This window comes from Drosophila eugracilis, unplaced genomic scaffold, assembly GCF_018153835.1.
Source record: "Drosophila eugracilis isolate 14026-0451.02 unplaced genomic scaffold, ASM1815383v1 contig_2088, whole genome shotgun sequence".
In the NCBI taxonomy this organism is placed as follows: domain Eukaryota; kingdom Metazoa; phylum Arthropoda; class Insecta; order Diptera; family Drosophilidae; genus Drosophila; species Drosophila eugracilis.
In genome coordinates, this window is record NW_024572964.1 from 195852 (window position 1) to 221987 (window position 26136).

At 43.4% G+C, this 26136-nt stretch overlaps 3 protein-coding genes across 5 annotated transcripts; 1 reads left to right on the forward strand and 2 right to left on the reverse strand.

The window, feature by feature from the left end:
• The first annotated feature begins 384 nt into the window (after window positions 1–384).
• LOC108104705 (dynein intermediate chain 4, axonemal) lies at window positions 385–3097 on the forward strand. The gene is made up of 6 exons (XM_017210922.2): window positions 385–530; window positions 599–748; window positions 803–1024; window positions 1085–2523; window positions 2576–2788; window positions 2849–3097. Exons 1-6 carry the CDS (start codon window positions 474–476, stop codon window positions 3057–3059), a joined length of 2292 nt encoding a protein of 763 aa, XP_017066411.1. The 5' UTR covers window positions 385–473; the 3' UTR covers window positions 3060–3097.
• A 1097-nt stretch (window positions 3098–4194) lies between these two features.
• LOC108104706 (DC-STAMP domain-containing protein 2) lies at window positions 4195–6830 on the reverse strand. 2 transcript variants are annotated; one of them, XM_017210924.1, is made up of 9 exons: window positions 6628–6830; window positions 6254–6564; window positions 5932–6192; window positions 5666–5879; window positions 5446–5599; window positions 4917–5394; window positions 4679–4868; window positions 4487–4624; window positions 4195–4433 (listed from the first exon to the last, which is right to left on the reverse strand). In XM_017210924.1, the coding sequence occupies exons 1-9, from the start codon at window positions 6828–6830 to the stop codon at window positions 4358–4360; spliced, it is 2025 nt and encodes a 674-aa protein (XP_017066413.1). In that variant the 3' UTR covers window positions 4195–4357. The 2 variants fall into 2 exon arrangements, with proteins under 2 accessions (XP_017066413.1, XP_017066414.1); XM_017210925.1 differs by lacking the exons at window positions 4917–5394; window positions 5446–5599; window positions 5666–5879; window positions 5932–6192.
• A 2061-nt stretch (window positions 6831–8891) lies between these two features.
• LOC108104684 (3-phosphoinositide-dependent protein kinase 1) lies at window positions 8892–25902 on the reverse strand. 2 transcript variants are annotated; one of them, XM_017210889.2, is made up of 6 exons: window positions 25283–25902; window positions 19256–19673; window positions 18721–19047; window positions 11394–12515; window positions 11052–11326; window positions 8892–10739 (listed from the first exon to the last, which is right to left on the reverse strand). In XM_017210889.2, the coding sequence occupies exons 1-6, from the start codon at window positions 25346–25348 to the stop codon at window positions 10431–10433; spliced, it is 2517 nt and encodes an 838-aa protein (XP_017066378.1). In that variant the 5' UTR covers window positions 25349–25902; the 3' UTR covers window positions 8892–10430. The 2 variants fall into 2 exon arrangements, with proteins under 2 accessions (XP_017066378.1, XP_017066379.1); XM_017210890.2 differs by lacking the exon at window positions 25283–25902 and adding an exon at window positions 22849–23662.
• Window positions 25903–26136: the final 234 nt, after the last annotated feature.

Consider the following 26136-nt stretch of genomic DNA (forward strand, 5'->3'; position numbering starts at 1 on the left):
TTCAAAAGGGAGCCGGTCGTCCTTCGCCTTCAGGGGGTGGTTTAGTCTGGGCGGGTGCTTCGGCCCAAGTGCCAACTTTATCTCGGATTTATCTAACGAGCAGGCGCAGGGAAAGCCAAGCAGAGAGCGAAAACTGAAACAGAGAGAAGGAGAACGCTCCTGATAACACCAAACGGGATGGCGGATCCCGGTCTGTATGCCCAAATGTAGGGGATTGATCTAGGGGATTGATTAGAATGATTGCTAAGGATAAAAAAAGTATACGCCTTCTTAAGCTTTTAAAATAAGCAAATTTATTGTTAGAAAATATCCTAATTCTAACAAGAGTTTATACTATGTAGGAAAACATGGGTAGTTTGGTTGGAAAAGTCAGTGTTTGTGGAGAAGTAGTCTCCAAAAAATATTTAAATCACAATAAATTCCTTAAACTAAAATAATAACACCTAGGGGACTACCAAGACAAAATATAAGCAATGGGCAGCTCAATGAGGAACACAACCATTAGCCAAGATTATGGAAGTATCTTTAAGGTAAGAGGAGGATAAAAATTGAGCAAACCAATTCTCACGGTCCTTTCCCTTTCACCTGTTATGAGTAGCATTCAATCACAGGGGATCGTGAATCAAAAAAGAAGTCGGTGATGGTTTCCCAGTCAATGATCGAAGAAGCTAAGGGCAAGAAGAAGGATACTTTGCACTATTACAACGTGGAGACACTAGCCGATCTTCAGTACCGATCCCAGATTAAGGTAGACTAAAGAACTTCTTTACAATTAGTCTCCTGATAAAATTTCATTCTTCAGGTCGTGGAGAAAGTCGATGGTGAGGAAGTGGACATGACTCCCAAGCCCATTCCAAACGACACATACGTAGAGCAGTTTATGAAGTACAATCTGAATGTGCTAAACCAAATGACGAACTTCACAACGATGGCGGGTAGGAACGTGACCAGATCTCGCACCCGGTCCAGCGTGCGGGCCGGAATAGGCGGCAACAAGCAGTCCATCGACGATCTGATGAATGGGGTGAGTTAATAAAACCAGCTCCTTTGTATCAACCATTTTCGAAGCCTCGCCTTCCTTTAGGTCATGTACGAAACTATAAACTGGGATCCGTACAGCACCTCCGAGCCTGTCGAAGCGACGTACGTACCGAAGCCCTACACTAAGTCCTTTTTGAAGATCACACTACGAAAGTCAGACTTCTTCGAGCTACACAGCCAGCCACAGACGACGTATGCCAAGGGTTCGACAGAGGCCGATGAAACGGAGCGAGACAACCGCAACTACGAGTATCTGACTGTGGGCAAGGGCAAGATTCGGCGCCGCTCCGACAATGATGCCCAAACAGATACTCTGCTCTTCACCACACGGGCCGTCAACACCATCCTGTTAACCAAAGCCACCGTAAGCTCATACGTCTCAAACTTTGAGATGTACGACACGCTAAACAATGTGAGCAATGTTGCTACGGCCACGATGGGTTCGGTCAAGGACCTGCCTTCGGCGATGGGTCAGGCGGAGGAGGATGACGCCTTGGAGGACGACGAGGCCGTGGCCGAGATGGACAAGGTCTCCGCCCAAATAGAACGACTGTTACGAAACCCTGAGTTCCGTAACGCCATCATGTACATGGGTCGCACGCTCTCTAGCAACACAAACGAGGCAGGGCTGCGGCGCTTCCGTAACTTCGATCAGGTTCAACGCTGGAACGAGAAGGCCGAGTACGTCTACTCGATGAACTTGCTCTTTCGGTTAATACCGACGCCTAGCAAGGATGAGCGGAAGGCCGTCAGTGACATAGATTTCTGTCGCAGCAATGGGGACATCCTAGCCGTGGCCTACGGATTGTATTCTTTTTCATCGCAGCACGTACCCACCTCGGGTAGTGTTTTCCTGTGGAGCATTAAGAATCCTGGCGAGCCAGAACGTGCCTATTACTACGATGTGCCGGTTACGGCCATTAGCTTCTCGCCTTTCTTGCCCTCTCTTCTGGCCATCGGGCTATACGACGGCAGCGTCGAGGTGCGGGACGTCAGCAGTCTCCAGGATCTGCCCATCGCCGTCTCGCAGCGCAGCACATCTCCTGGCTCTGCTCCGGTGGTGGCCATTCGCTGGATAAAGCAGGTTTCCGATGACGCCGACGAAGCGGACATCGACCCGTTCTTAAGCCTTTCTCAGGACGGCTCCGTTACCCGATTCCGCATCATTAAAAGTCCCTACTTGTTGGGCTTTACACAGATGATTCTGGAGCGGGTCGAGGGGCACCCCGAAGGCATCTTCGTGCACCCCTCTTCGCGCATTCCCTGCGAGTCCAATCGCCGTCCGCAGGGCCTGAGCATTACCACTCACCCGCTGCACAAGGACATCTATTACGTGCTCACCGATGAAGGCTGCATCCACAAGTGCTCGATCAACTACCAGCACCAGTATCTGGAAGTTTTACGATGCCACGACGGCGGAGTCACCGTAATGGAGTTCTCTCCGTGGTCACCTAAACTCTTCCTCACCTGCGGCAATGACTGGTGAGTACCATTATCCTCCTATAATCCCTTTTGGATACAGAATGTGTTCCAGGTTCGTGCGCATCTGGATCGACGGCATAACGAGGCCCTTGCTCGAGTTGCAGGATGAGATGACGCCAGTGCATTGGGCCAAATGGTGCCCAACTCACTCCACGATAATTGTGTCGGTAAACCGGGAGACCGCCAACGTCTGGGATTTTCGACGTAATTTGTTAAGGCCCATGTCTAAGCACAAGATGGACTCGTCGTTTAACACCGTGGCAAGGTAAGTCACTGCCTTGTATCAGAAAAGCTAGTTGGGATTAAAGATCGACCCCCCTTACAGGTTTTCTCACTGTGGTCGCACATTGGTTATTGGCAACGAACGTGGCAACACACTTTTCCAAGCCCTCAATGATATGCCCTTTTCGCCACATTTTCAGTATGACGAGTTAGAGAAGGCCATCTTCAAGGCGATTGGCAGCAACCGCGAGCTGTTCATGGAGCTCAAAAGCATCGGCTTCTTTGGCTATCCTGACAAAAAAGCTGTTTTCTAGAGTTGAAGGTTTGATTTGTGAATAAAGAACATGTAAGCTGATGAGCAAGATATGGTCGAAACTTTCCCTTGGATCGTTTCAGGAGCCTCTCGAAAACAGTCTGACGAAATGAGTTAGCCTCAGCGATCCCGGAGACATAACTTATTGTTTTGTTGGCTCATATGTTTCGCAGCTAACGATCATATGTCAGACAAGACTACCCCCGAGATGACAAGGTAACCCGATACCATCGGATCGGACCGGTTCTTACCTGTACGAGCAGAACCGTCGGTTAGTGTAGTTACTCAGCTTATACGATATGAACGCTATTCTTTGCCCGCTTGCTCTCGAGTGTGTGTGGTTTGAGTGTCAACGATGGTGGTCAAAGTGGATAGAGGTCAATAGGGTAGGGCGGGCATCCCAGGTCAGCGGGTGTTAAATATCAAATAAACACTTGTGCTCACATTAGCATGGCAAGTGGAAGCCGCGGGTCGGAGAAAGGGAAGAATTTATTAAACAGCCATAAAGAGAAAGAAAGAAGCATAAAAGAAGTGGGCAGGGCAGTGGCCACATCAAAGAGACGTCCATAAATCCCCCAAAATCCATTTTATCTACTCTTTCAGCCCGCAGAAGGAACGGACAACTAACAAAAATTAACAAAATAAGCGGCTATATTCGAAGATCTTAAATAAAAAACTGCTGTGTTATATGGCCACATTACTGGAGAACGAAGCCCAATATAAGACCGAGCCAAGGGAATAATTACAGAAATCTGTGAAGAGAACACTAAAACATGTCATCATATTTTCCTTGGGTCGTACAACAGCATTAATTGCTGGGAAAAAATCTTCGGATCGCCGTTGCTGCCTCATTTAATGAACATTTAATTGCAGCACATGCTTGCCAGCCAATACAACCCAAAGAGCAGGACTCCCAAGATCGGTGGAGAGCAAGGAGTCGCGGACTTAGTGATGTCGAGGAGAAAAACGAGCATACAGAAGCCGGTCCCGAACGTTTAAACTAACAGCGACAGTGATGTGAGGCGAAGATGATGTAGTCGCCAATAAAAGTTGCTACTTATTGAAGTCTTTAGGTCTATATGACTAAGACTTGCTTTACTAAATTAAATAATTGTCATTGTGTAACTCACCACAAGCATACAATTTAATGCCAATTAAATGAGAATCGTGTTCTGTGTGAAGGTGTCGTATTTTGCAGTCCTCCATAGACCAAAAAGTAGATTTTCTTAAAAGTGTATCAGAAAAAAACGTTGTTTCGGGAAACGGAATGCTTTACGATTAATTTTCTTTTCCGCGCTGTTAGCTTTGTCCTCCGCAGAACTTTCTGTAACGCTTCTTTCCGAATGATTCCATATCAGAATCTTCCGAAGAGTCGCTGCATAGGTAAGATAAATTAGTATAGTACATTTTAAACTAATTTTTACTCACTCCACTTCAGAAACGTCAGAGAAGTCCCCATATTCTAACGGTCGATTACACAGGCAGCACTTTTCATAAGACATCTCAAAGCATTCAAAGCAGTAAACCCCCTTGCATCCTGGGGTATCGCAGGGGTGGCGAGTCGAACTGAAAAGTTGTTGTGCGATTAAAGACCGAAGCATCGTGGTTGGAGCTACTCACGGAGTCAGGATTGTGCCGCAAATGGTACACCTCTCTTTGGTCTGACAGATGGAGAAGCAGGAGCACCAACGGATAGCTCTGGACAGTCTATTATTAAGCCAAGTGAAACATCTGAAGTGCTTCTCTTGTACCCTCCGCTTGTGGTTATATTCATTTCGCTTCCTGCGACGGGCAACCTTAAAGATAGTTGCTAGAGAAAAAACATTAGCACCTCTTCGAAATCAAATAGCTTTCTTACTTCTATCGTCGGCAATCTTGTTATACAGATAAATGCCTCTTTCCTTGGCTCGTGCCGGATAAAAGTGAAACATGATAAGATGGCGAGTGCGCAGAACATACGGCTCGGACAACAGGATCAGCCAGGCAAGCAGGCAGAGCAAGAATATAAATATGTATTCTGCATAGTCTGGTTTTATAGGCAGCGGCAAGCAGGGATTGGTGTCCAGAGTGCTCTTTTGAGTCAAGGGTCGAAAGGCATTAGCGATTCCTCGCATCACATCGGCCACAAAACCCCCGCCCTTGATCTCAAGATCGATATATGCGGGCACCTCCAGCCCGGCCTCTTGGTGACCGTGGAAAGACATTGTGGCCAATAGCCAGAAAAGCCCGTAATCCAGGAAACAGATCGCAAACAGCTGTAAGCTGGTGGTTACCATAAAGCACGCATTTTCCACTACGGACACGAACTCAAAAAGGGTCAGCTGCAGGCTGGTTAACTGCGATCAAATTGATGAATTATGAAAGGGGGAGATATCGAATCGACTTACTTTCATGTACCTTCCCCTCTCAAGACGTTGAAGCGGCAGTAAAAGACCGAATCCGTGCTTTTCGTGACGTCGGTCGATAACAAGCAAAATATCTGTCAAAAACACATTTTGAAATTGCCGGCTGTACATGTAGCGCAGGTAGAAGATGATGGCTCTAGTGGGAACAATGAAATCATCACCCACATTTAGTAATTAGTAAGACGCTGAAGCTCTTGCCTACTTAAAAAACACTGTTAGCACCATGACCCAGCAGAGAATGTCCACAAAGCTGTTTAGAAAGGCAAACGAAGGCAGTCGATCGTTGATATCCTGGATTATCTCTTCACCAACGTCCGACAGACTCTTGCTGGAATTTGTGTCGAAGGAAAATTCGTGTTGAAAGGTAATATTGGCGTCGAACATTTGTTCTATTTGCCTCACAAATTCGCGGTAGCCTAAGAAATGATATAGGGCAATAAACAAAATTTTAGTTCGCAAAGTACCTACGGTCTAAGACCTTATCGAGGAGACTCCAGCTGAAATCCCCGTAACCTTTGCAGAACACATCGATAATCCTAGCGGGGTAACAAAGTGCAAGAAACAGCTTGGTGGCATGGCATAGTGCCGAGAATATGCCCATTTTCGCCTGGCATCTTATCATGGCGTGTTGTGCCGTCTTTTTGCATCGCGTCCAAGGTGTCCCCATTTCCGTGTTGCACAAGTCAACGACTGATTTCAGCCAAGCTGAACAATTCTTTAAGGTTTCAACTCCAAATTGAATTAAATAAAAAGGTTAAGCAAATAATAGTTTTTGACGCCAGGTACTCACTGATTGCAATCATGTGTTCCTGGATGCGCAGGAGCACAACCATGGCCTGCTTAAGCACCCGGCGCACTTCCAGCAGCAACAGATCAACAGCCAGCTGGATGGCATTCACCGGCTCTAGAATCACGTCTAGCATCTGGCCGAGCGCCTGCCGCAAGAGCTCCTGGCCGCAAGAGAGGCTGCGAAGCATCACCTTCAAGTTGGCTACGATATTGGCTGTGGGCCCAACAGCGGCCATAACAAAGGCAAGACTTATGAGGAACGCCCTGCCACGGGAACTGCACAGGGAGGGGACGGACAGTGCCAAAATGCACCTGAGGAAGCAGATGGAAATTTGAATGTTAAGCATCTTTATACCCTACATTTGTGCTACGCACCTTGCAGGCCGACTGTAGAGGAGCACCAGAACTACGGCTAGTGGAAACGCAAAGGTAAGGCTAATGCCCAGGCCTAACTGTCCCAGTTGCCACCAGTTCCATACCAGCGTCGCTGCGAGGCCTGTCAGATAGCCAAAGACAATGTACGGTGTCACAAGCTTATAAGTCCACAAAGCGGAATCATTAGGTTTATCCTCTTCCATATTTTCGTTTTTTCAGTCAAAATCGTTATCGATAATATTTATTTTGGCGCTTCAAGCTTAGTGTGACCGCCGCTTTCCACGCACAAAATGCTTAAAGCTTACGGTGTTTTTATGCGTATTGTTGAATAGTGGAATTATGAAACAAGCGCTGATGCGGAAACGAAGCTGTCTGGACCCATATTTTTAATTTAAGAAAACATTCCTAACCATAACCTGGTCACACCATTTAAAAACGGGTATTTTCAAAAGATAAGACTTAAAATAGGGGGAAATGCAAAAAGCATATGCATATGAACGGAATATTTTAGGAAATATAAAGATGCCAACACCCAATGAAAATTCCAAATTTCACCGCTTTCTTCACATATATTTCCGCCTTTTTGTTACTTTTATTCGAAACAACACTCTTTCGCCCTCTACAAATTTATCATATATTTGAATTAACAAACAGTGCCATTTTGCTTGATATATTTATATATAGAGTTTCTGTATATGAACGGGAATTTTCAAACGCATATAGAGCTTTAGTCTGTCGAGCTCAAGATTGATTTTCTTATTACATAGTTTTTCTCGTGCAGAGAAAACAGCTTTGCATCCGAAATTCTTTACTTAAATATTATACAAGGATTTATGTCTTCCATTATATAACCCAGTTCATACCAAAAGTTTATGTTTGGAAATCGATACCAAACGTAATATTCATAAAGGAAACACAAATTGACAAGCACCTAAAAATAAAAGCGTTTAACTAAAAAAGTAAGTACATAGATCTCATAGAATACTCCCGCATGCTTAAGAAGTGAACACTTCTTTCTTTTTGTACATTAGCAAAATTATGTTTTTTTTTTATTTTTCAATAAATTAGACTAAGCATTCAATGGTTAACATAATAATTGATTACAGAGCACTGGCTGCTGGGACCTCGTCTCTACATTTGCTAAATTAAAGAAACCTAAAAACATGGAATTGCCTTTTTGTATTGTGAACAAATTTGAATTGAATCGAAAATGTATTTAAAAAATTTAATTTCAGCTCTAAATTTTTACGAAAAAGTTGTTATAATTTTTTATATTGATATTAATGTAGTACACGATTTATATCTATCGGTAATTGTATACTGCTTATAAATTGTATTGAATATACATATATTAATATGGTTGGATTGAAAGTAACCAGAAATTAACATGAAACATTCTTTACATTCAAAAGAGCTCGTGAACCTAAAGGTCTACTATCTGGTATCTGATATAAATGCATCGAGATGTAAAATAATCAAATACATTTAATGATGCATTCAATATTCATCTAAACGACTACTGGGTAACTAGGCACTTCTTCTTCGTGATAGATCTACGGTAAAGTCCTCTTGCTCGTCTCCTTTTTGTTTGCTTTCAGAAGCTTAAACAGGTGTACCGTGTGCTTCAAAATTTCAAAAACATAATATCTTTCGCTTAGGTAAATTGAATTTTGAAACAGAAGATGAAATAATTGGACCTGTTTCAATTGATGATCTTTGGTTCCTGAATCTATAGTTAGTAAAACTCCGAAAATAAGGTTTTGAAACGCACTGAATTTGCAAATATTCAAGTCAAAATCAATTCCGTAACGGATTAGCAGAAATTTCAGATTTGTCCTTCTGGGTCGTAGGCAAAGTACACTCCCCTCCTCGATTTTAGGTACTGCAGCACAAAAGAATTGGTAGAACAGTCTGGTCTTGCTTGTGTATTTGTATATGTGGTAGTATTTTACAATAGTTGTAGAAACCTAGTGGTATATTGTTGTCTTGCTAGGTGCAAGGTGGGGAACTAATGTGTGGGGTAAATTAACCAATCGGGTTGATATTGCCAATTCGTACAACCAAACAAACCGAAAAGAAAACAAATTTGGTTCTAATTTTTGAATTTTTTGTATTTTTCTCTAATATTTCCTTTTAATGATACGTTCTTTTCGCTCGTTTTTTACCAATATAATTTAGGCGTAATATAATATTTTTGTATTTTTACTTGCTTCTCTCTTTGCCGATCTTGTTCTAGTATCTGGTATTCATATATAGATAATATATAATTTGTTTAAATATTTATTTTACAGGTTTCTCTCACTATTAGTGGCTCTCCGTTCTATGACAGCTTGTAATAAATCGTAATTTTCGTTTAATTTAATTAATTGTATACTTATGTAAGTGTGTGTGGTTTGCATCTTGCATTACATTTAATTTACTTAAGGTTAGCAAAAATAATTTACTTAGGAGTTACAAAGAAATTAAATTAGGTATAGATTTTTATCGACTGCCGCGGCCGGTAGCCGCTGCAATATGCGATATGTATGTACAAAATGTATTTTTTGCTTTCTTTCAACTTCGGTTCCTTACTCTACACCTCTGCTTATTACTTAGATTTCTATAGCTTAAAGGCTAAGATGGGGGATGGGCGTGAACTAGTAGTAGAAGTAGTGGGCGCAACTTAGATGATTGCAAAATTTAACTAATACGCGCGAGTTTTAGAAACTTTTCCCAGTCTGTCTTAAATCTAGTATACACTAAACATTGTATAAGACTTGTTACACACTCAATTGAAGGGGTGGTTACAAATGACAGATGACAAATGACCAATGACCAATGACCAATGACCGTGATATCTTGACAAACTTGGTACTGCTGAGTTTCTAGAGGCGGCCCTTACAAAATAAAAATTAAATCAAATTCGAAATTCGTTCTTTCATTACAATTAGAGTAGCTCAAGTCTTATACATTTCTTCATAGGGCAATAAGGTAAACGAAAAGCATAATGACAATGGTACATAATGACAATTAGCGTACAACTTTAGATTAGAATTAACTAGAAAACTGAGCAGTGGAGCTGCAAAGCGCCGATTGGTATCGGCCTGCTTTACTTCCACCTCCTTCCCACTATCTAAGGCTCTTTCTGCCGTGCGCTGTTATAGCTAATATTGTTCTTTACATAGTTACATTTGTTTACAAAATTTACATTAACAGATACATGATCTTTTTGCCACTATAATACAGAAACAAAAGTCCCACTTCTCCAGATATACCATACATATATATACGTACATATACATATACATACTTATACAGTTTACACACATTTTCTAGTAATCCACGAATTCAATGCGGCTTCTCGCTTACTTTATTAGTTTACGACGTTTAGGCCCAGAATTCCACTTTGCCTGTCCGTTCTAATCGATCTGATCAGCACGTCGATCCGATGATCCTAGTTCGGTAATTTATTTAAATTGTGACTAACTACCCACTAAATACGAACATGATGGTATTCATGTATGTTGTATATAAATATTTAATTTAAGTTTCAAATTGAATTTACTTAGCCGTTATTGATGTTCTTTACTTTAGATTAGATTAGTTTAGGTTAGTATTGTATTCTCCGCCCTAAGCACAATATGAAACGAAAAACAGAAATTGGGTTCTAATTAGCACTAGAGACTCGATCATTAGTTTCTCTTTATCACCTACGCCTACTGTACTGCTATGCTTACTTCTATTCCCTCCCGGTATCGCTTCTTTTGCACTAAATTTCATCTAAATTATAATTTAATTTCACATTGCTAGAACTAGGGTTACGTTCACTTCGATGCCGTTTTCTTGCGCGGCGTCGTTCCTGTTCTGCTGTTGCTCAATGCTCTTGTGTCGGACGCCGTCGACGATGGAGGCGCGTTCACGGGCGAGCTGCGGCGCGCCGTGGGTGAACTGCTTGAGGAGGCGGCAGAGGAGTTCGAGGTGACAGCTAGACTATTGCTGCTGCCACTCGAGCAGGAAGCTGCGGATGCGGATGTGGAGGCTTCACCGTACGACAGCTTGCGCATATTCTCAATGGCCTCCGACCAGTGGATGGCGTAGCCCTCCGGATCGTCCAGGTAATAGGTGCGATTTGGCTGCAATAAAGCAAAAGAGAAGGGAAATTAGTTTGGCTCTCCACTAAAATCATTCAACCCCATTCCCCGGACAAGTTTAAGGTTTTATCTGCGTTGCGTGTGCAGTTTTCAATGCCGCATTTAATTTGTTTTCATTGCCGACACGTGCCGGGGCCATAAACTGGTGCTCAAAATGCTTTTTAGTGGGCGTGCGACTGGAGACGAAAGCTGCTATATGTGATGTCATCGGTGAGGCGAAATTCTTTTCCATAGTTTTTATGAATTGCCTCTCTGAAATCCTTAACTAACCTAAAGCCCCTTGCAGACACTCACCGTGTGGACAAAGAAGATCTTGAAGTTTTTGTACTCTGCTCGCAGATCGGCGCTCCATGGTATCTCGCCCTTCTTGATCATCTGGACGGGATCGATATAAATGAGCCGCGGTCCGGTTGTCAGCAGGAGCATTCGTTTGCGGGCAAACAGGCCCTTACGTTTGTTCACGAAACCCTTCTTGAGGATTACCTCTCCGTCGGCAAACACGTGCCACTTGTCAGTCTTCTGCTGCTCGAGGCGCTGAAGCTTCTCGGCATCGCTCAGGTCAAAAGAGTCTGAAGAGAGACAACGGATTGGTTAGTCAATGTAGAAACTTAAGACACCGGGTACAGGAATACTTACTCTTGGCGGTTGATCGCTTGGCGGGCATGGCTACACTGCTGCCAACGCCCAGTTCAGCGCTAAGCAGTCGAGATATTTGCCGCTCGTCAAGACCAGGCTCCAAATCGCCAGGCACAATGTAGCTGGACCGGAAGTCCTCGTCCTGGCTCACGCCCGGCAGGTATGGGTAAATGGGAGGCGGGGTCTGTTGACGTAGTGTCAGCCAGTTGATGCCGGCGAAAAACGGATGCGTCCGAATGCTCTCATAATATCCAAACTCATCCTGGGCTCCCAGACGATCGCGGGGGTCGATCCGAAGCAGCTTACGCACCAGATCTTCAGCGTCCTTGTCGAAGCCCGGCGGGAAATCCGGGGCGCAGTCAAGAATCTCCTTAAATATGACATAGTCGTTGCTGCCGCGGAATGGCGGAAGGCCGGCGATCATCTGGTAGATGATGCAGCCAAGTGCCCAAAGGTCAGCTGCTGGAGTTATTGGTCCGTTTTGGAGAACCTCCGGCGAAACATACTGAGCTGTGCCTACGAAGCTGTTCTTGCGGTGACGGTTGTACCGCCTCTGACGGTGGCGCGGCGAGTCCATCTCGTCTTGCTGCTGCTCCTCGTCACCCTCGCCTTCGCCGTCGTCCAACTCCTCCGAATCGCGGTCGTAGTATTCGTCGTCCTCGTTGTCCAGCCGATCGCTGTCTTCATCGTCGTCGTCCGAGTGATTGCGCCGCTGCCCTGAACAGTGCTCCGTGGCCAGTATTCTTTCGTGGGGCGTCATTACTTTGGCAGATCCGAAATCGGCGATCAGCGTGTGCATGTCATCGTCGAGCAGGATGTTCTCAGGCTTAAGGTCACGGTGCACCACGTTGCGGCGGTGCATGTGCTCGCAGGCCAGCAGGAGCTCAGCGGCGTAGTGTCGCGTGCAGGCGACGTCAAAGCTGCCCACGCGGTTTATGTACGGCAGCATGTCGCCCTTACGCGCATAAGTCATCACGAAGTAGAGGGAGCGCTGGTCCTGGAAAGTGCACGACAGGTTCACGAAGCCGGGCACGTTGGTCATCTGATGCATCACCTCGCGCTCCCGCTTGATGTAGTCCTGCTTCCGTTCGCGCAGGATCAGCCGCTTCTCGCATACTTTGACTGGAAGAAGAATAAAAGAATTTGCGTTAGTTAATTAAGAGATCGAATATAGAATATATAAAACTATCTCTTTAAAAAGAACCAAGCTTAGTAAAAGAATCACATTAGATACTCGTTAGAACAATATACTATCACACAGAGAAGAAACATGAAAAAACTAAATTTTCGAACTGGCGACCAAATTGTCAAATCCAGAGGACTTCCTCTTACAATATCATTTCGATTGTCCAAAGAGAGAGCTCAGAGAGGAAGGGCAATAGCTGAAGAAGATAGCGAAAAGAAGGTATCTACATACATACATACATACATATGTATATACATACATAAGTATTTAGAATTCAGCTCAAATTGCTAAATTAACAGCGAGACAAACGAAAGCGAGCGCGCTTAGAGAAACTTGTTTCTCACTTCCGTCCCTTTCCCGGCCCCCAGAAAATATAAGCAGACCAGAAGAGCGTTTGAGCGAGATGAAAAGCACAAAGTTGAAGAAATTCTAAACTGGTTGTTGAACTGGAATCCGCGGATAGAGGATGAGAAAGGAGGAAGAGAGGTAGCCGAGCGAGACAGAACTATAATGATGAACCACGTTAAACGGGGTTATGTATAAACTTGCATCCCATTCCCTCCTTCGCGGGTTAACGGTGGTTCAGCATGCGAGGAGTTATGACCGCTTATCAGTAGTTTCCCTTTTGTTTCTGCTTGCCGTTATTTTGTTTTCCAATCGCGAACCTGCTTTTTGATTGACAATCGCAACGGAAAATCACAAATCTGGTGAAAACAAGGCTAAAAATAATAAATTAGCCCCAACCATATCTCTGCCCACATTTCATACTATCACAACAAATCTATAGGCGAAAATAAATAAAATTCAAGATAATTTTGCATTTGATTTTTTGTTGTGCAAGTCTTTCTATCAAGATCAAAACAAAACGCCCTGCCAACAACTATTCGCGGAAAAATTGGGAAAACAGAACTGAGAAAAGTCAAATAAAAAATCAATTTAAATCTAGTCTAAAAAACATCAGGAGGCGATAAGTCGTCTGTCGAGTGGCAACAAAATATACACAAAGAGGAAAAACAAAATACAGCAATTAAAAGATTAACAAAGCACGGCGGCAAAAACAAGAAATAATCGAAAAATCAGAAAATACAAAAACGAAAATGTTTTTTATGCGTTTTAAATTTCCCATTCGATAGACAAGCGCAAAAAGTGCGTAAAAATAAGATTGACCTTCAAAATGTTGTTGCGCAAAAAATTGTATGTGTGCGTGGCTGAGTGTGTGTGCGTCGGATCATCGATAAATGCGATTATCGCTGCGGTCCGATTGCAATAAAAGCACTATTCATTTCACCTTCCCTTTCTTCTTTTCGACTGTTTGCGCATGTTTGGCCTTTTTCTTCGTTTTAATTAAAAAAGTCACATTATTTATTCACTCGGAGGCTCTACTCTGATATTTTGTGTTTTTTCTCGTTTTTGGTTAGGTTTAATGGCCCCCTGATAAGCATAGCCTTGAACTTGCTGCCGCTTTTTGTTTCTTTTCCCCTGTCTTGCAGCATGTGCAACAACAACAGCAACAGAACCGAAAGTAAACACACATAAATAAACAGCCAGCAACCAGCTGCAAAGCGGCGAATAAGAAAAAAGAAGAAAAACGGCACAAATTCGCCGTCTAAGCATAAATATTTGTATAAAGCTTGCTCTCGGTTTCAGTATTGCCACCTCGGCTTTTTTCCCGCCAAAATAGCCATATTTTTCAGATGCCACCCCTCCTTTAGTTTTCACAATAGTTTTGTAACAAATACAAAACTTTTCCACTGCCTTACTTTCGTTGCGTTAACGAAAACAAAAACCATTTTAGAAGCGGCCAAAAGCTTATCAAAAAAGCCTAATCAAAGCACAAATAATAAAGTGCACAAAGCAAAAACAACAGGGCGGGAAAGGCAGTGAATGCGCAAATAGTGCAACTTGTTGCTGCAAGGAATGCAATCCAACGGGTTTTAGAATGGCAGAGTGAGACAGAGCTACAACAACTAACCAACAAGTCATTTTGACCGAGTCGATAAAGCAGTGCCGCGTTTGAGCGGAGCATACGTACAGATTCTATAAATAAACCCAAATAAAGAAGCTGCAACCTCATTGTAGTTTCAAGTTGTTCTTGCTTTTCTGCTGGAGGACAACGACCAAAATGAGCTCATAGATAAACTGTACTCTGGCATTCCAAGAAGAGAGAGAATCTAAAGATAGATGCCGCACAGAAAAGAGAAGCTTAGACTACACTATAAAAAACATGAAGCCGTAAGTATTTATTTACAGATGCATTTTCCGTTTTAATACAACGTCATTTCCTGATGGAAGACAATAACCCCCTAGGAATGACGTAAGAGATGGGATTTATCCTGAGTGGGGGTTATTGGAAGATATTTCTAAATTTGGGAACACAGACGCGACAAAATGCAGCCCCCGCAAGCACATAAAAATATTGAATTGCCCAGGCGGCATCTTTGTTGTTCTCTTTCACCGATCGACGAGAAAAATCTGACAAAATGTTCGGCGACCGAAGTTGGCCGCCAATTTCTCCCTATCCACTTCAGTTCTAATTTCATTAATTGGCCCCCATCAGCGAGCTCCATGACGTAACGCGTTGACGCTTCGCCATAGCTCAGTGGCATATGCATATGTAGATTTGTAGTTAATATGTAGAACAAAAAAAAAAACAAAGGGAACAAAAAGTGAGACGCTAAATGGGTCAGCCTGAAATGTGACCAGGGAGACATTCATTAAGAGATCCACCTAGGTAAACAGAAGCGAACGAAAATGAGAATGAGAGCAAAGAGCCTGCGAGGGATTTCGAAGTACAGTGGTCAGTGGTATAAAGACTTCAGATGGTATTTCAATTACCTTATTCTTTCAGTCTTCTAAAAACAACCTTCTCACACTTATCATGTCATGAGCGCTTGAAATAGAATAACCTCACTGATCGAAATAATAACTTTCCCCTCCTGCTGAGTTCTAATTTGGTAGCTTTCACCGTAATCCTGCTTTGGAGTTGGCTTTTTTAATGTGTGTTTGTGTGTGCCTCTTTTTATTGTTATGGTTGTTGCTCCTCTCGCTCTTGGATAGCCAAAGTTTATTGCCCTCTTGGAGCTGCCGCATTACTATGTTCGGGGGATTTGGCGACATATTGACTGCACGCAAAAGATTTTGAATACATCTATTTCGGAGACAACGTGTGTGCGTGTGCAATAAAAAAAAATACAAGAAAAAACTTTGCGCGGACTCACTCGCACGTCCTATGATTCCTGCTTTTTGTGCGCGCCTTCCTGGCGCTATTTAATTTCGGTCATAAAGCGTCAGGCGGCCCAACACAGCCCGCCAAATGTCCTTGGCACGTGCAGGAGCCACCCACCCACCTCATCTAGCCACGACAACCAACCAACAACAGCTGTTGCAATCATAAAAAAGAGAAACAAAAAGCAAGGTGCAAAACCCAGAGAATTATGAATAAGCCCGAGGGCAAAGTAAAGGATTCGAGCGACGGGAGTCATGGGTTGAATGACCCAAATCCCCAGCCCAATATCACACTGCAGGCAGAGCTAAGAAAAATAACCCCCTAAGAAGAAGAAGCGGCTATTTCAGTTGAATACCCTCAGCCAGCTGCGGCTGCGCAGCAACAGCTGCTGTCCAAAAATAAATGTGTAATTAAAAATAACACCGAGGAGAAAACCCAAGGAGCGGGCAGGGCATAAAGTTGAATGCTAAGAAAATACCAGACCGCAACCCCGATGAAAGAGTCTCTGTGATCAAGGAGACGATGAAGTGGAACTGGATCGAAAACCCGGTCAGAAGGGTAAACCAGTTCGGTGTGCCATATCAATGGCTTAAAACACAGAGCCGGGATACACACAAGTACTCGGAAAATGTTTAGAATCTAATTAACAAGATGAGTTAACAATAACTGCGACGTGGGTGAAATAAAGTAATGTCTCTTCCAGCTTATTCCAGCTATTCCCGGAAATGAACAGCTGCTGCCTCTCCCTCTCTCTCTCTCTCTTTCTCTGTGTTCCTCTCCAGCCCCCCATTTCCTAAGATAGAGACGTCTGCGCGCAGGATTATCTGCACGAACACGTGCTGGCGAGAAAAATCTTCCATTGCGGCAATCCAGAATACAGGTAAGCAGAAAATAAAGATACCCTGAATAACGCCGCGGCATTTGTTGTTGCCAAAGATGATGAAATAGCTGCGCAGGCAATGTGAAAAGCCTACAGCCGAAAATCGAATTTCGTATGTTGTGTTTCGTATGGCGTCAAATAGACGCCGCTGTCGTCATCGAACTGGGGAAGCAACAACGAAAACGCGGCCAAAGTGCGTAGGTAAGAGCGAGACGGGGCGCATGAAAACGAAAACTGCTGTGTTCATCGTGAATGTGCGTGCGTGTTCATTTATGTATGTACATAGGTGTGTGGGAGGAGCCTTTGCCAGTGTGCGTGATTGTCTGGCGGACAGTTGTTGCTAGCTATGAAACACATTCGAAGGGCAAAAACAAAGAGTCAAATCGGTAAGCCAAAATACAAACGTTGACCTTCGTAAACCAGTGTCTCGCCCCTCAATCACAAATTGTTCTCGTATTCGATGCAACAACAACAACGTCAATGTCAAAAGTGCAAACTAAATTTGTTTATTAATTTCGCGACTCAGGAGAGTGAGTGAAAGAGAGGGAGAGGCGCCTACGGGGAATCTGTTTACGACTTGTGTGAGTGCGCTTCCTATTTTTAAACAACTTGACTTTGTTATTATTGCCTTTCACTTTAAATGCAATTAAAGCGGCCAGAACAACAATAACAACATAGACCAGTGGCGTAGGATTATCCAGGGGTCACTATTGGGTAACACTTTGTCGTAATACACGAAATATATAAACACAAGGGACTGACTACTACTTCTTACTCTAATTTATATTCCTCTATCCAATTGTTTTATCGGAACCCCTCTTGATCCGCCCCTGATTGCAAGTGCATTCTGATAGCCACGCGCCGTTACTCCCATCTCTTTCGCTCCCACGCGTGCTGCGCCGAGCTTCTGTGTGCGTGATTCTGCTGGTGTTTGCATTTATGCAACACGTGCCATCTTTTCCTTCTTGCGACCGAATTGATTTACTGCTGCTGTGGCAAAATCATTGCCACCCTCCCCTAGCACACCGCCCACTGACAGGCGCTGGAACTGAAAATCTTTAAGCAAATTGGCTTAGCACAAATAAAAAACAAGGTGGAAAATAATCGGCATAAATACACGCTGCTAGTGGCGTGTATATTTATTTGTGAATGTGTATATAGCCTCTAAAAACAATGAGACTAGAAATCTAGTGAACAACAACAGCTAACAGCTGCTTTTCAGCTCGACTGGTTTATTTGCCGTTAATTGAAATTGCAATATAAAACGGGGAACGGCAAAACAAAACAGCTGATCGTGCGCGAGACGCCAGATAATCGCGTCCACTAACGTCAGCTTTCGGCTTTCATCGATAAACAAGCAGCTAAGCAAATAAAACAAAAGAAAGAAACTGCGGTGCGACATTTGCGCGTTATCAGACAGATAGATAACAACCTACAACCTACAGCTCTCCGCTATTTACGCTGGCAGTTTGGCAGACCGACTGATGAAATTACCAATAACAACAAAAGGGGGTCACGTGAGCGACGCCCGAAATGGAACCTTCGCCACCTCGATGAAGAAATCTTGCCTTGGGAGCTGCTACGGCTCTGGGCACCCACTCCTGTCTAGAAATCTCGGAGTATCAGCTGACATATGCCATCACTCCCACTGTTCGGCGGCACACCCACGGGAATGGGAATACCCACCCAAAGCGGTTCCGAGCATTCCTTGGTAGAAGAGGTCTGCCTGTGTATTGGTTTCGCACATTATCGCATACAGACGGCTGTTGCTGTAGGAGATTGTTGGCGAGCCAAGCAGGTGACAGCCAGAGCAAAGCAAAGCGAACAGCAACAATAGCACGGCGTCTACATGGCGACCGCATTCTGGCGCTGGCGCTGGCGCCAAGCAGAGGCCATACAAATGCCGAACAAATGCTGTGGGCGGTCGACTGTTGGGAGCCACACTGAGCGAAAGTGAATGCCATCATGCTTGTAGGCTACTAACTGAAGAACTACTACGGTACTAGTACTATCTACTAAACAATGCACTACTTACTTGCAAACTCGCGGCGCGAGTAAACGTCCACGGCCAGGTACACCATACTATAGCTGCCCTCGCCAATGTAACGTCCGAAAATGAAATCGTTTGGCGACCTTCTTGCCGCTGGATTCTGTTGCTGTTGCTGCTGTTGCGCCTGCTGCTGCTGTTGCTGCTGTTGTTGCGCCTGCTGCTGCTGCTGTTGCTGCTGCTGTTGCTGCTGCTGCTGCTGCAACATGCCCAGTAGCTCCTTCGGCTCCAGACAACTCAACTTGCTGCACTGCGGCGTGGTAGCCACCGACGAACTGTTGCTGGCAACCGCTGCTGCCAAAGGCGAAGTGTGGCCTGCGATAGGAAAAAGTGTGAAAAGAGAGAGATTGCGTTAGCGTCAGAACCGAAACATGTTGCCAATGAGCTTAAGATACAATCTTGGGTAGATCTGATAAAGTTACTTTGTAAACTAATGGTTGCCGATCCAAGGTGATAAATAATCATAAGCCAAGTGAGGGACAATAAAGAAGTAGACATAGTAGAAACTTAGATCTGTGCTTACCATTACTCAGATACTTGCTGCTGCCGTAGCGACTGTTGTTGTTGTTCTCAGGGCCTGACGCCGCCGACACTGCTCCGCAGCCGCAAGTGTGCTGATGGTGCAGGCGCGTTGTTGTGGCCGCCATGGCTCCAACGACCACGGCCAACTCCTTCAGGTTCAGATCCCTGTAATTCGACTCGCCCAAGGACACTGGTGCTGAGGCTTTCTCCTTGGCCATAGCCGGCATTGTTGCCGCTGTCGCCGATGTTGCTGTGGTGGCAGCAATGTTGAACTGCTGCTGCTCGATGCCGTTCCTGCAGTTGTCGCTGCAATCTGTTGTGTTGCTGCTGCTCGAGGCGGCTGCCACCGAGACTACAGCGGCCGCTGCGATTCCGCTCGCACCGCTTGGCGATTGAAGCTGCTGCTGTGTACCGTTAATCTGCGAAGGAATCTGTGATTAGAATGCAGTCGAGTTGGAAGACTTTGGGGTAAGATTTCATTGAATGGCATTTCTGGGACAACCAAATAAATTTCAAAGTGATGGGCTGCTTTGTTCATTATAATTGTTAATTCACTGCCTCTCTGATTCCAGTTTTTGGGTCTTATGGGGCGCACATGCTTGCAGTTTTGTATAAATTATTTGTCTCAAATTAGACTTCTGGGTATTGATATTTTGCTGTTCTATAATAATGATTTAAAAAGTACATTTTTCCTGAGGTTGTACCAAGCTCAACCCTATAAATCACTTCCTTTTCCCTCGACTATCAGGGGTTTGGCTTGTATTGAAAGAGGAATTAAACACGCAATAAATTAAGTTTCTGCTGCGCAGCCGCAAAGCCTCTAAAGAAACTCGAGAAGAAGCAGAAGACGAGGCTCTAAAGCGGAACTCAAGAACAGGTTAACAAAAGGCAACAACAACCGGCCAGCAACAACAACGGCAACAACAACCGTCTGCCCAATGGTCCGCCATTGACGTCAAGTTCATTGCCGTGTTGTTTTCGCCCGTCCCTCTACGCTTTACTTTGTGTGATTTTTGCGGGTTCAAGGACTTGGAGCATAAAAATATAATAAAGTTCATTGCCACCTGTTTACATTTCTATTAGAAGTTTATGCTCTTGGACTTTGGCTTTGTTTTCGTTCGCTTTTCGTTTTTGGTTCATTCGGACTTGGATTTTTATTCGGATTCGTTCGTGCTTCTTTGTTGGCCAGTTTTTCTTTAAGCGAAACTAATGTGTGTGGCGTGGTTTCTCAAGGAATTAAAGCCAACAAATACACAATATATTCAGCAGCGAAAAGTGTAAAGTGCAACTATATTTTATACTAGATACTATCTAGCAAAGGCCAACCCAGATAAGAAACCAAATGTGCCTCAGCTTCAGCCCAGATTATTAATTATGCAACAGACAGACCATAAAACCAACCAAACAAACTTCGAATTTGAATAAAAATCAAAAAGCCATAAAAACAAGGTGAACAAATACGTCAATGAAAGTTTCAGCTGGAGGCTAATTTTAGAGCAACAAAGGCACAAATTAAGATAGGAGTGAAACTAGGCTTGGGTATTGGGGACTTAAGACCTGACCTGGGAACCAAGGCGAACAAAAGAAGAGAAGAGAAGAATAGAGCCGAGAGAAGGGGCTTCGGTCCACTTTAATAGTGATCGAATCGTCTGGTAAGGCCCCCAAGGGCTCGTCCCTAAAACAGGTGTATTGAATCTGTGGCACAACAACAAGCTCTCAATGGAAATAGTTGTTGTTTGGGGTTCGACGTGCGTCACTCAGATTGGAATGCGGTTGGTTTACTTCTCAGACCCCCAGCACTGGCAACCCAAATGGAAATCTCCCTCTCTTTCTCTTTTATCTCTCTATGTTAAGGCATGACCTCAACAATCCGCCGTGATACACCCACGAATAAGTCTAAACAAAATAAACATACAATTTTTCGATATTTGAACTCTGCTGCTTAACACACACACACACACACACACAAAAGAGAAAAACTTTTCAAAAAGTTGCTAATCTACCTTTTTTAAATCTTTTGGCGACTGCCAGGCTAATTAAGCCGCCGATCTGCGTCAGCGGCTGAAACTGGTCAACCAATTGGTGAATGGCCAAAAAAAAAAAAAGAAAAAAAAACTTCAGGGGCCAATAACTAAACAGGAAATACCCAAAATTCCGAACTTTATTGTTATTCATTACAGGGGCCCAACCAGATTCACACGGCACCTGAAAAAACTGATTTGCATCGAGACGAACATTACAATAATAACCACATTAAGAAGATCCATAAAGATGCTTTGGAAAATTTTTAAAAATCGGGAAAGTTTTCCTAGACTGTGGGGAAGAGCAAGAGAACTGCCGAAAAGCAGATGACACAGGTCCGAGACCGAGACCGAGTCCGAGTCGATCTTATATATGCATTATGTGGGGGATGGGAATGAATATGGGGATATATGTAACCGATCTATAAACATAGAGCAGAACCGCCCGACGACTCGTTGTCAGCGTCGTCTGCGGCGTCTAGACAAAAATGACATTTAAATTAATCTATTTTATTGCCGGGCCAACGCGGTTGGACGTTCTGCTGCCACCTCAGGCCGCCCCCTTCGCACGCCCCTGCCACCGGGTTTAATTTATATTTATAAATAAGATTTTCGTCTACAGAATGCAGCCAATCGAAAGCCAAAATGCACCACTCGAGGGGACGTTTGATTAGAAATAGCCCGAAGAGAGGGAGGTGGGCTGTCTATCTCAAGGTATGTGGCCAAAGTTTATTGCGAAAGGAAAACCAAACCCGTACACGCTAAATATACACAAATGTTTTTAATTTTGGCACATTAAAATTGAAAATGCTAGCCGAGGCCACACACACGCAGCAAAAGCAAAAGCCAAAGCAACAAAAAAAAAGGTAAAACTATCATTAGCGTTTTTGTTTTTGCTTGTTTTGATTGCTTGTTTGTGTGGCAAACGAGCCCCTTAAACTGATTCAACAACTTTTCATCTTTTTCTTTCATTTTTATTACGATTATCTTTTGGAACTACTAACCGCTAAGCAGTAACTATCTAAACTGCTCTCAGCCATCGTGTTCTGACACTAGTGCTAGAGAAAATGTTGGTAACTAAGTGGGCGGGGCACTAACACCTCGCCGACAGAAGCAGACACAAAATTTATGCACAAACAGTAATAAAAAATTCGCGGAAATTTTGGTAGCTATTTTATTATGTTCGTCGTTCCAGGCTTTGTATTTTTAGCCAACGCCTTTCGCTGCTGGATTTCAAAAATCAGACTAACGCAGATCTGAGTGAAATAGTTCTTTTACAGCGGTTAAATACCTGAAGTTGATCCATGTTAGGAATTCTAGTTTTAATGAAAATTTAAACGATTAATTTTGAACTCGCTCTGACTTTGACGGAAGAAGCAAGGCCTGCCTGCTTACACTGTGAACATGATTGTTAGTTTAAATACACTCAAACACAAAATTCGGAGCTTAGTGTAAAGAGCACGTTACCAAATAGTAAATATGCGCCTATGAATGAAAATGCATTCGAGAGAGCGCAGAACTAGAATGCAAATGCAACGGCTCTCGACAACTAACATACACTCATACAACTTACGTTTAAGCGCCTTGGGCATCAACGATTACAAAACTTGGAGCTCTTTTTCTCTCTCTCTCTCTACTCCTCTCTCCTGGCTGCGTACTAGGCGGGCGAGAGAGCGAGATGGCAGGCGGGCGCTCTCTGTTTGTGTATGTTGTAATTGCGATTTGGGGTACAAATTCCAATGGGCACACGCAGGAAGAAGAGCAGCCAGCTAGCGTACACACACACACTCTCAATAAAGCGCGCGTATTTTTTCGGCTCTGCGCGTGCTTTGCATCTATGTGTGTGCGTGTGGGTTTTAATTTTATTTATTTGCTCGTTTTAATTTTTCAACCTTCTCGGTTTTTTCCTTTTGCTTTGCACAAATTAATAATCTCACGTAGCATATATATGTTTGTTGAAACAAAACACAGATATTTGACAGGAATTTGCCAAATCGAACAACAATAACAACAACTTTTAAAGCGATAATTCCGACGCAGTGGAAAAATTTATAAGAAACAAGACGCTGTATATGTGTGTGTGAATGTTTTTTTTGTAGGAACTTATTCACTTTTATACAATTTACTATTCTATTTTGACTAATGAAAACAATCGGTTATACTTTGAACACAACACGGAGACACTTATTTTGATTCCGATTTTATGTAATTTGTTTGGCCTTTTGTGGAGTATTATTTAATCGCACCACCACACAACAACAACAGCACACGAACTTGGGCGTCGTGTGTGTGTATATGTATATCAATGCCAGCGCGGTGTGGGTGTGTGTGCGAGAGTGGAGCGACGCGTGCACGAAGCGTCCGGTTTGAAATCCAATAAGAAACTATATTCGGGCGAGACTTCCATTTCGCTCTGCTCGCAGCTTCGACAGCTCTGGCAGCCGAGTGGATCCGAGTGCCATACGAGAGAGTGCTTCTCTCCCCTCTCTCGCCCAGTTAAATGGGGCCAAAGCAGCGCAGTCGCGTCGCCGCTGGCGTCACAATTTTTTACAAGGCGAACAAGTTGCGCGCCACTTTTGAGAGCGTAATTGTTGCACTGTAATTGTTTGCCAGTGACTTTTTATAAATAAACAAGGCGAAAACAAGTTACAATCCAATTCAAATCCACAACAGCAAAGAGAGCCGAAGAGCACTCTTTGTGTAAGAGAGAGAGGGCGACCGCATTCCTAACTGTAAACAAGCGAGAAGCAGAGACTGAGATGGACTAAGGGTGAGAAAGAGAAGGAGACGTGGAGGCCAAGAATGCAGCGCTGCTGGAAAAACTAGTTTTTCCCGCTGGAAAATGTGGACAAAAAAGAATTTGAGGAATTTTCGCGCGAGAGGGAGAGGTAGAGCAAGAGATGGTGTAAAAATAAACAAAGAAGGGGATGGGGAAACGGAATACGAATACACACACAGACACAAGGAAAACAGGGAAGTGGAAAGGAATGGCTGAAAAACAGAGCGGACAAAACAAAATGCGTGAAGAGCGAAGGGCAGGGCAAGACGAAGAAGGCGAGAGACGTCGTAAACAAAGCAAGAGCCAGAGAGCGACGGCAACTTCAAATGTAAATAAATATTTTAAAATATGTACGTGTGTAAGCGAATGAGTTTGTGTAACAACAAAAACAGTAATAATAATAACAGCAGATCGAGCAACAGACATGCAAGTGAAAGGCGTCTGCGTCTATTCCCCCACTCCAGAAGTTAATGCAAAAAGGAAACGGCGAAACGGAGGAAAAAAAAGTGGTCAAGTCGGGGAAAAGAAGATAACAAAGGAGAGGATGGCAGCGTTACATTTGTTTGAGTTTGAGTGCAAGAGAAAATTAAATAAATGATTTATTGGCCAAGTTTCTTGGTTTCTGGCTAATCGAAAAGATAAAAACAAATGGCTAAATCATAAATACATATTCTTTTTGGTGTTTAAAAGGAAAATGGAAACTGAGCTCGGCGCAAGTAACTGCAGTTTTTAAAAACAGTAATGTGGGTCTGAAGTTCGCTCGTTAATATATATTTTATTTCCGTTGTCAAGGGGAGTCGACTTTTTAATTATACACATTCACTGCCTATTTATATATTGTCACATATAAGCATCTGAAATTGTATTCATAATAAAAATCATTTAGATGGGGTTTAAAGCGGTTATTCTACAGACATCCATTGTATTAGCTTATTTTATGGCCCACTTCGCGAGGATTTGATTTCTTGAGCCAAAATGTGCTCTCAGTGGAAAGTTTTCAAATCTAATTTGATTTAAAGGCTACCCACACATTAATTATGCTAATTTTTAACAAATGTGCCACAAGTTCAAAGCAGTCCACTTCAGATAATTATTTATTCCATTCTTAGTAGTTGTTTCAAGAAATTTTCACTTTTAAATTATTTTAGTGTGTAAAATAATTTATAAGCCAGTCTGATGAATCTTTTTCGAAATTCGTCGAATTCGTTTTTCCTGGTGGAATATTTACCTTGATGGACTTCAGTTTGCGCACAACGTAGTTGTTGATTTTGTTGGACCAGCTTTTGCATTTCATGGTATTTTCGCGGTCTCCTCCGTTTTCGGGATCGGAAGAAGAGGCAGAGGAAGAAGACAACGGTGAACAGATTGCTATCGTCAGCCGCTCTCCTCACTCATAATTTCAGTTGATTTTCTTTTCACTGTTTTCTCAACTAATTATTTTGCTTCACTTTATTTTTCCATGCGCTGTCTTGTTTTTACTGTTACTTCTTATTCACTTGTGGTTTCACCGTTCGGCGACAATTGTAAGATTGTTTTAATTGCGAATTGCGGGCAGACGTTAACACGACACGGGATTTCTACTCGCTTTTCCTTTTGGCGCGCTAAAGGAAAACTCGGTCCTCGTCTCGTAGTCGATAGATCTCTTGTAACTCCGCTTGAAAAGCGTTTGTTTTATTTTTATTTATTTGCGATCGCGTCGTGCTTCTAATATTTTAAGAAACTGCAATTTTGGTGAATTATTGCTTAGTTCGCGTCACTTTAGTCGAGCTCTGCGTTTTTTCAACTTCCAAGTTCACTCAGAAAATTCAACTTTGCGCGGCCAAGGTGGAAACCCGACTGAACTACCGAGCAAAACAAAAATCGCATTTCGGACCGAAAGCAGTGGAAGGCATGATGACATGGGGAACGCCGGAAATGGGACACTCTAGTCGAAACGAAACTCAAGAGTGCTAGAAAAGAGAGGAGAGCTGGAAAAAAGAGAAGGAGAGCTGCAGTGTTACGTTTTGACCGAGAGAGACGAGGAGCAGGCAACTTATTTTATATTAATCAGTGCTTTAATCAACATAAATATTACTTTTGGGA

What these genes read in the sequence shown, in the direction of transcription:
- LOC108104705 (XM_017210922.2), top strand. Translation starts at nt 474, where the DNA reads ATGGGCAGCTCAATGAGGAACACAACCATTAGCCAAGATTATGGAAGT. An exon ending in CTCACCTGCGGCAATGACTG is followed by an intron (nt 2,524 to 2,575) that starts GTGAGTACCATT and finishes AATGTGTTCCAG; the next exon opens with GTTCGTGCGCATCTGGATCG. An exon ending in TCGTTTAACACCGTGGCAAG is followed by an intron (nt 2,789 to 2,848) that starts GTAAGTCACTGC and finishes CCCCCCTTACAG; the next exon opens with GTTTTCTCACTGTGGTCGCA.
- LOC108104706 (XM_017210924.1), bottom strand. Translation starts at nt 6,830, where the DNA reads ATGGAAGAGGATAAACCTAATGATTCCGCTTTGTGGACTTATAAGCTT. An exon ending in AGAGGGGAAGGTACATGAAA is followed by an intron (nt 5,395 to 5,445) that starts GTAAGTCGATTC and finishes ATTTGATCGCAG; the next exon opens with TTAACCAGCCTGCAGCTGAC. An exon ending in TCTGACGTTTCTGAAGTGGA is followed by an intron (nt 4,434 to 4,486) that starts GTGAGTAAAAAT and finishes TTACCTATGCAG; the next exon opens with CGACTCTTCGGAAGATTCTG.
- LOC108104684 (XM_017210889.2), bottom strand. Translation starts at nt 25,348, where the DNA reads ATGAAATGCAAAAGCTGGTCCAACAAAATCAACAACTACGTTGTGCGC. An exon ending in GCAAACTGAAGTCCATCAAG is followed by an intron (nt 19,674 to 25,282) that starts GTAAATATTCCA and finishes ATTCCTTCGCAG; the next exon opens with ATTAACGGTACACAGCAGCA. An exon ending in AGATCTTCTTTGTCCACACG is followed by an intron (nt 10,740 to 11,051) that starts GTGAGTGTCTGC and finishes GCTTTATTGCAG; the next exon opens with CCAAATCGCACCTATTACCT.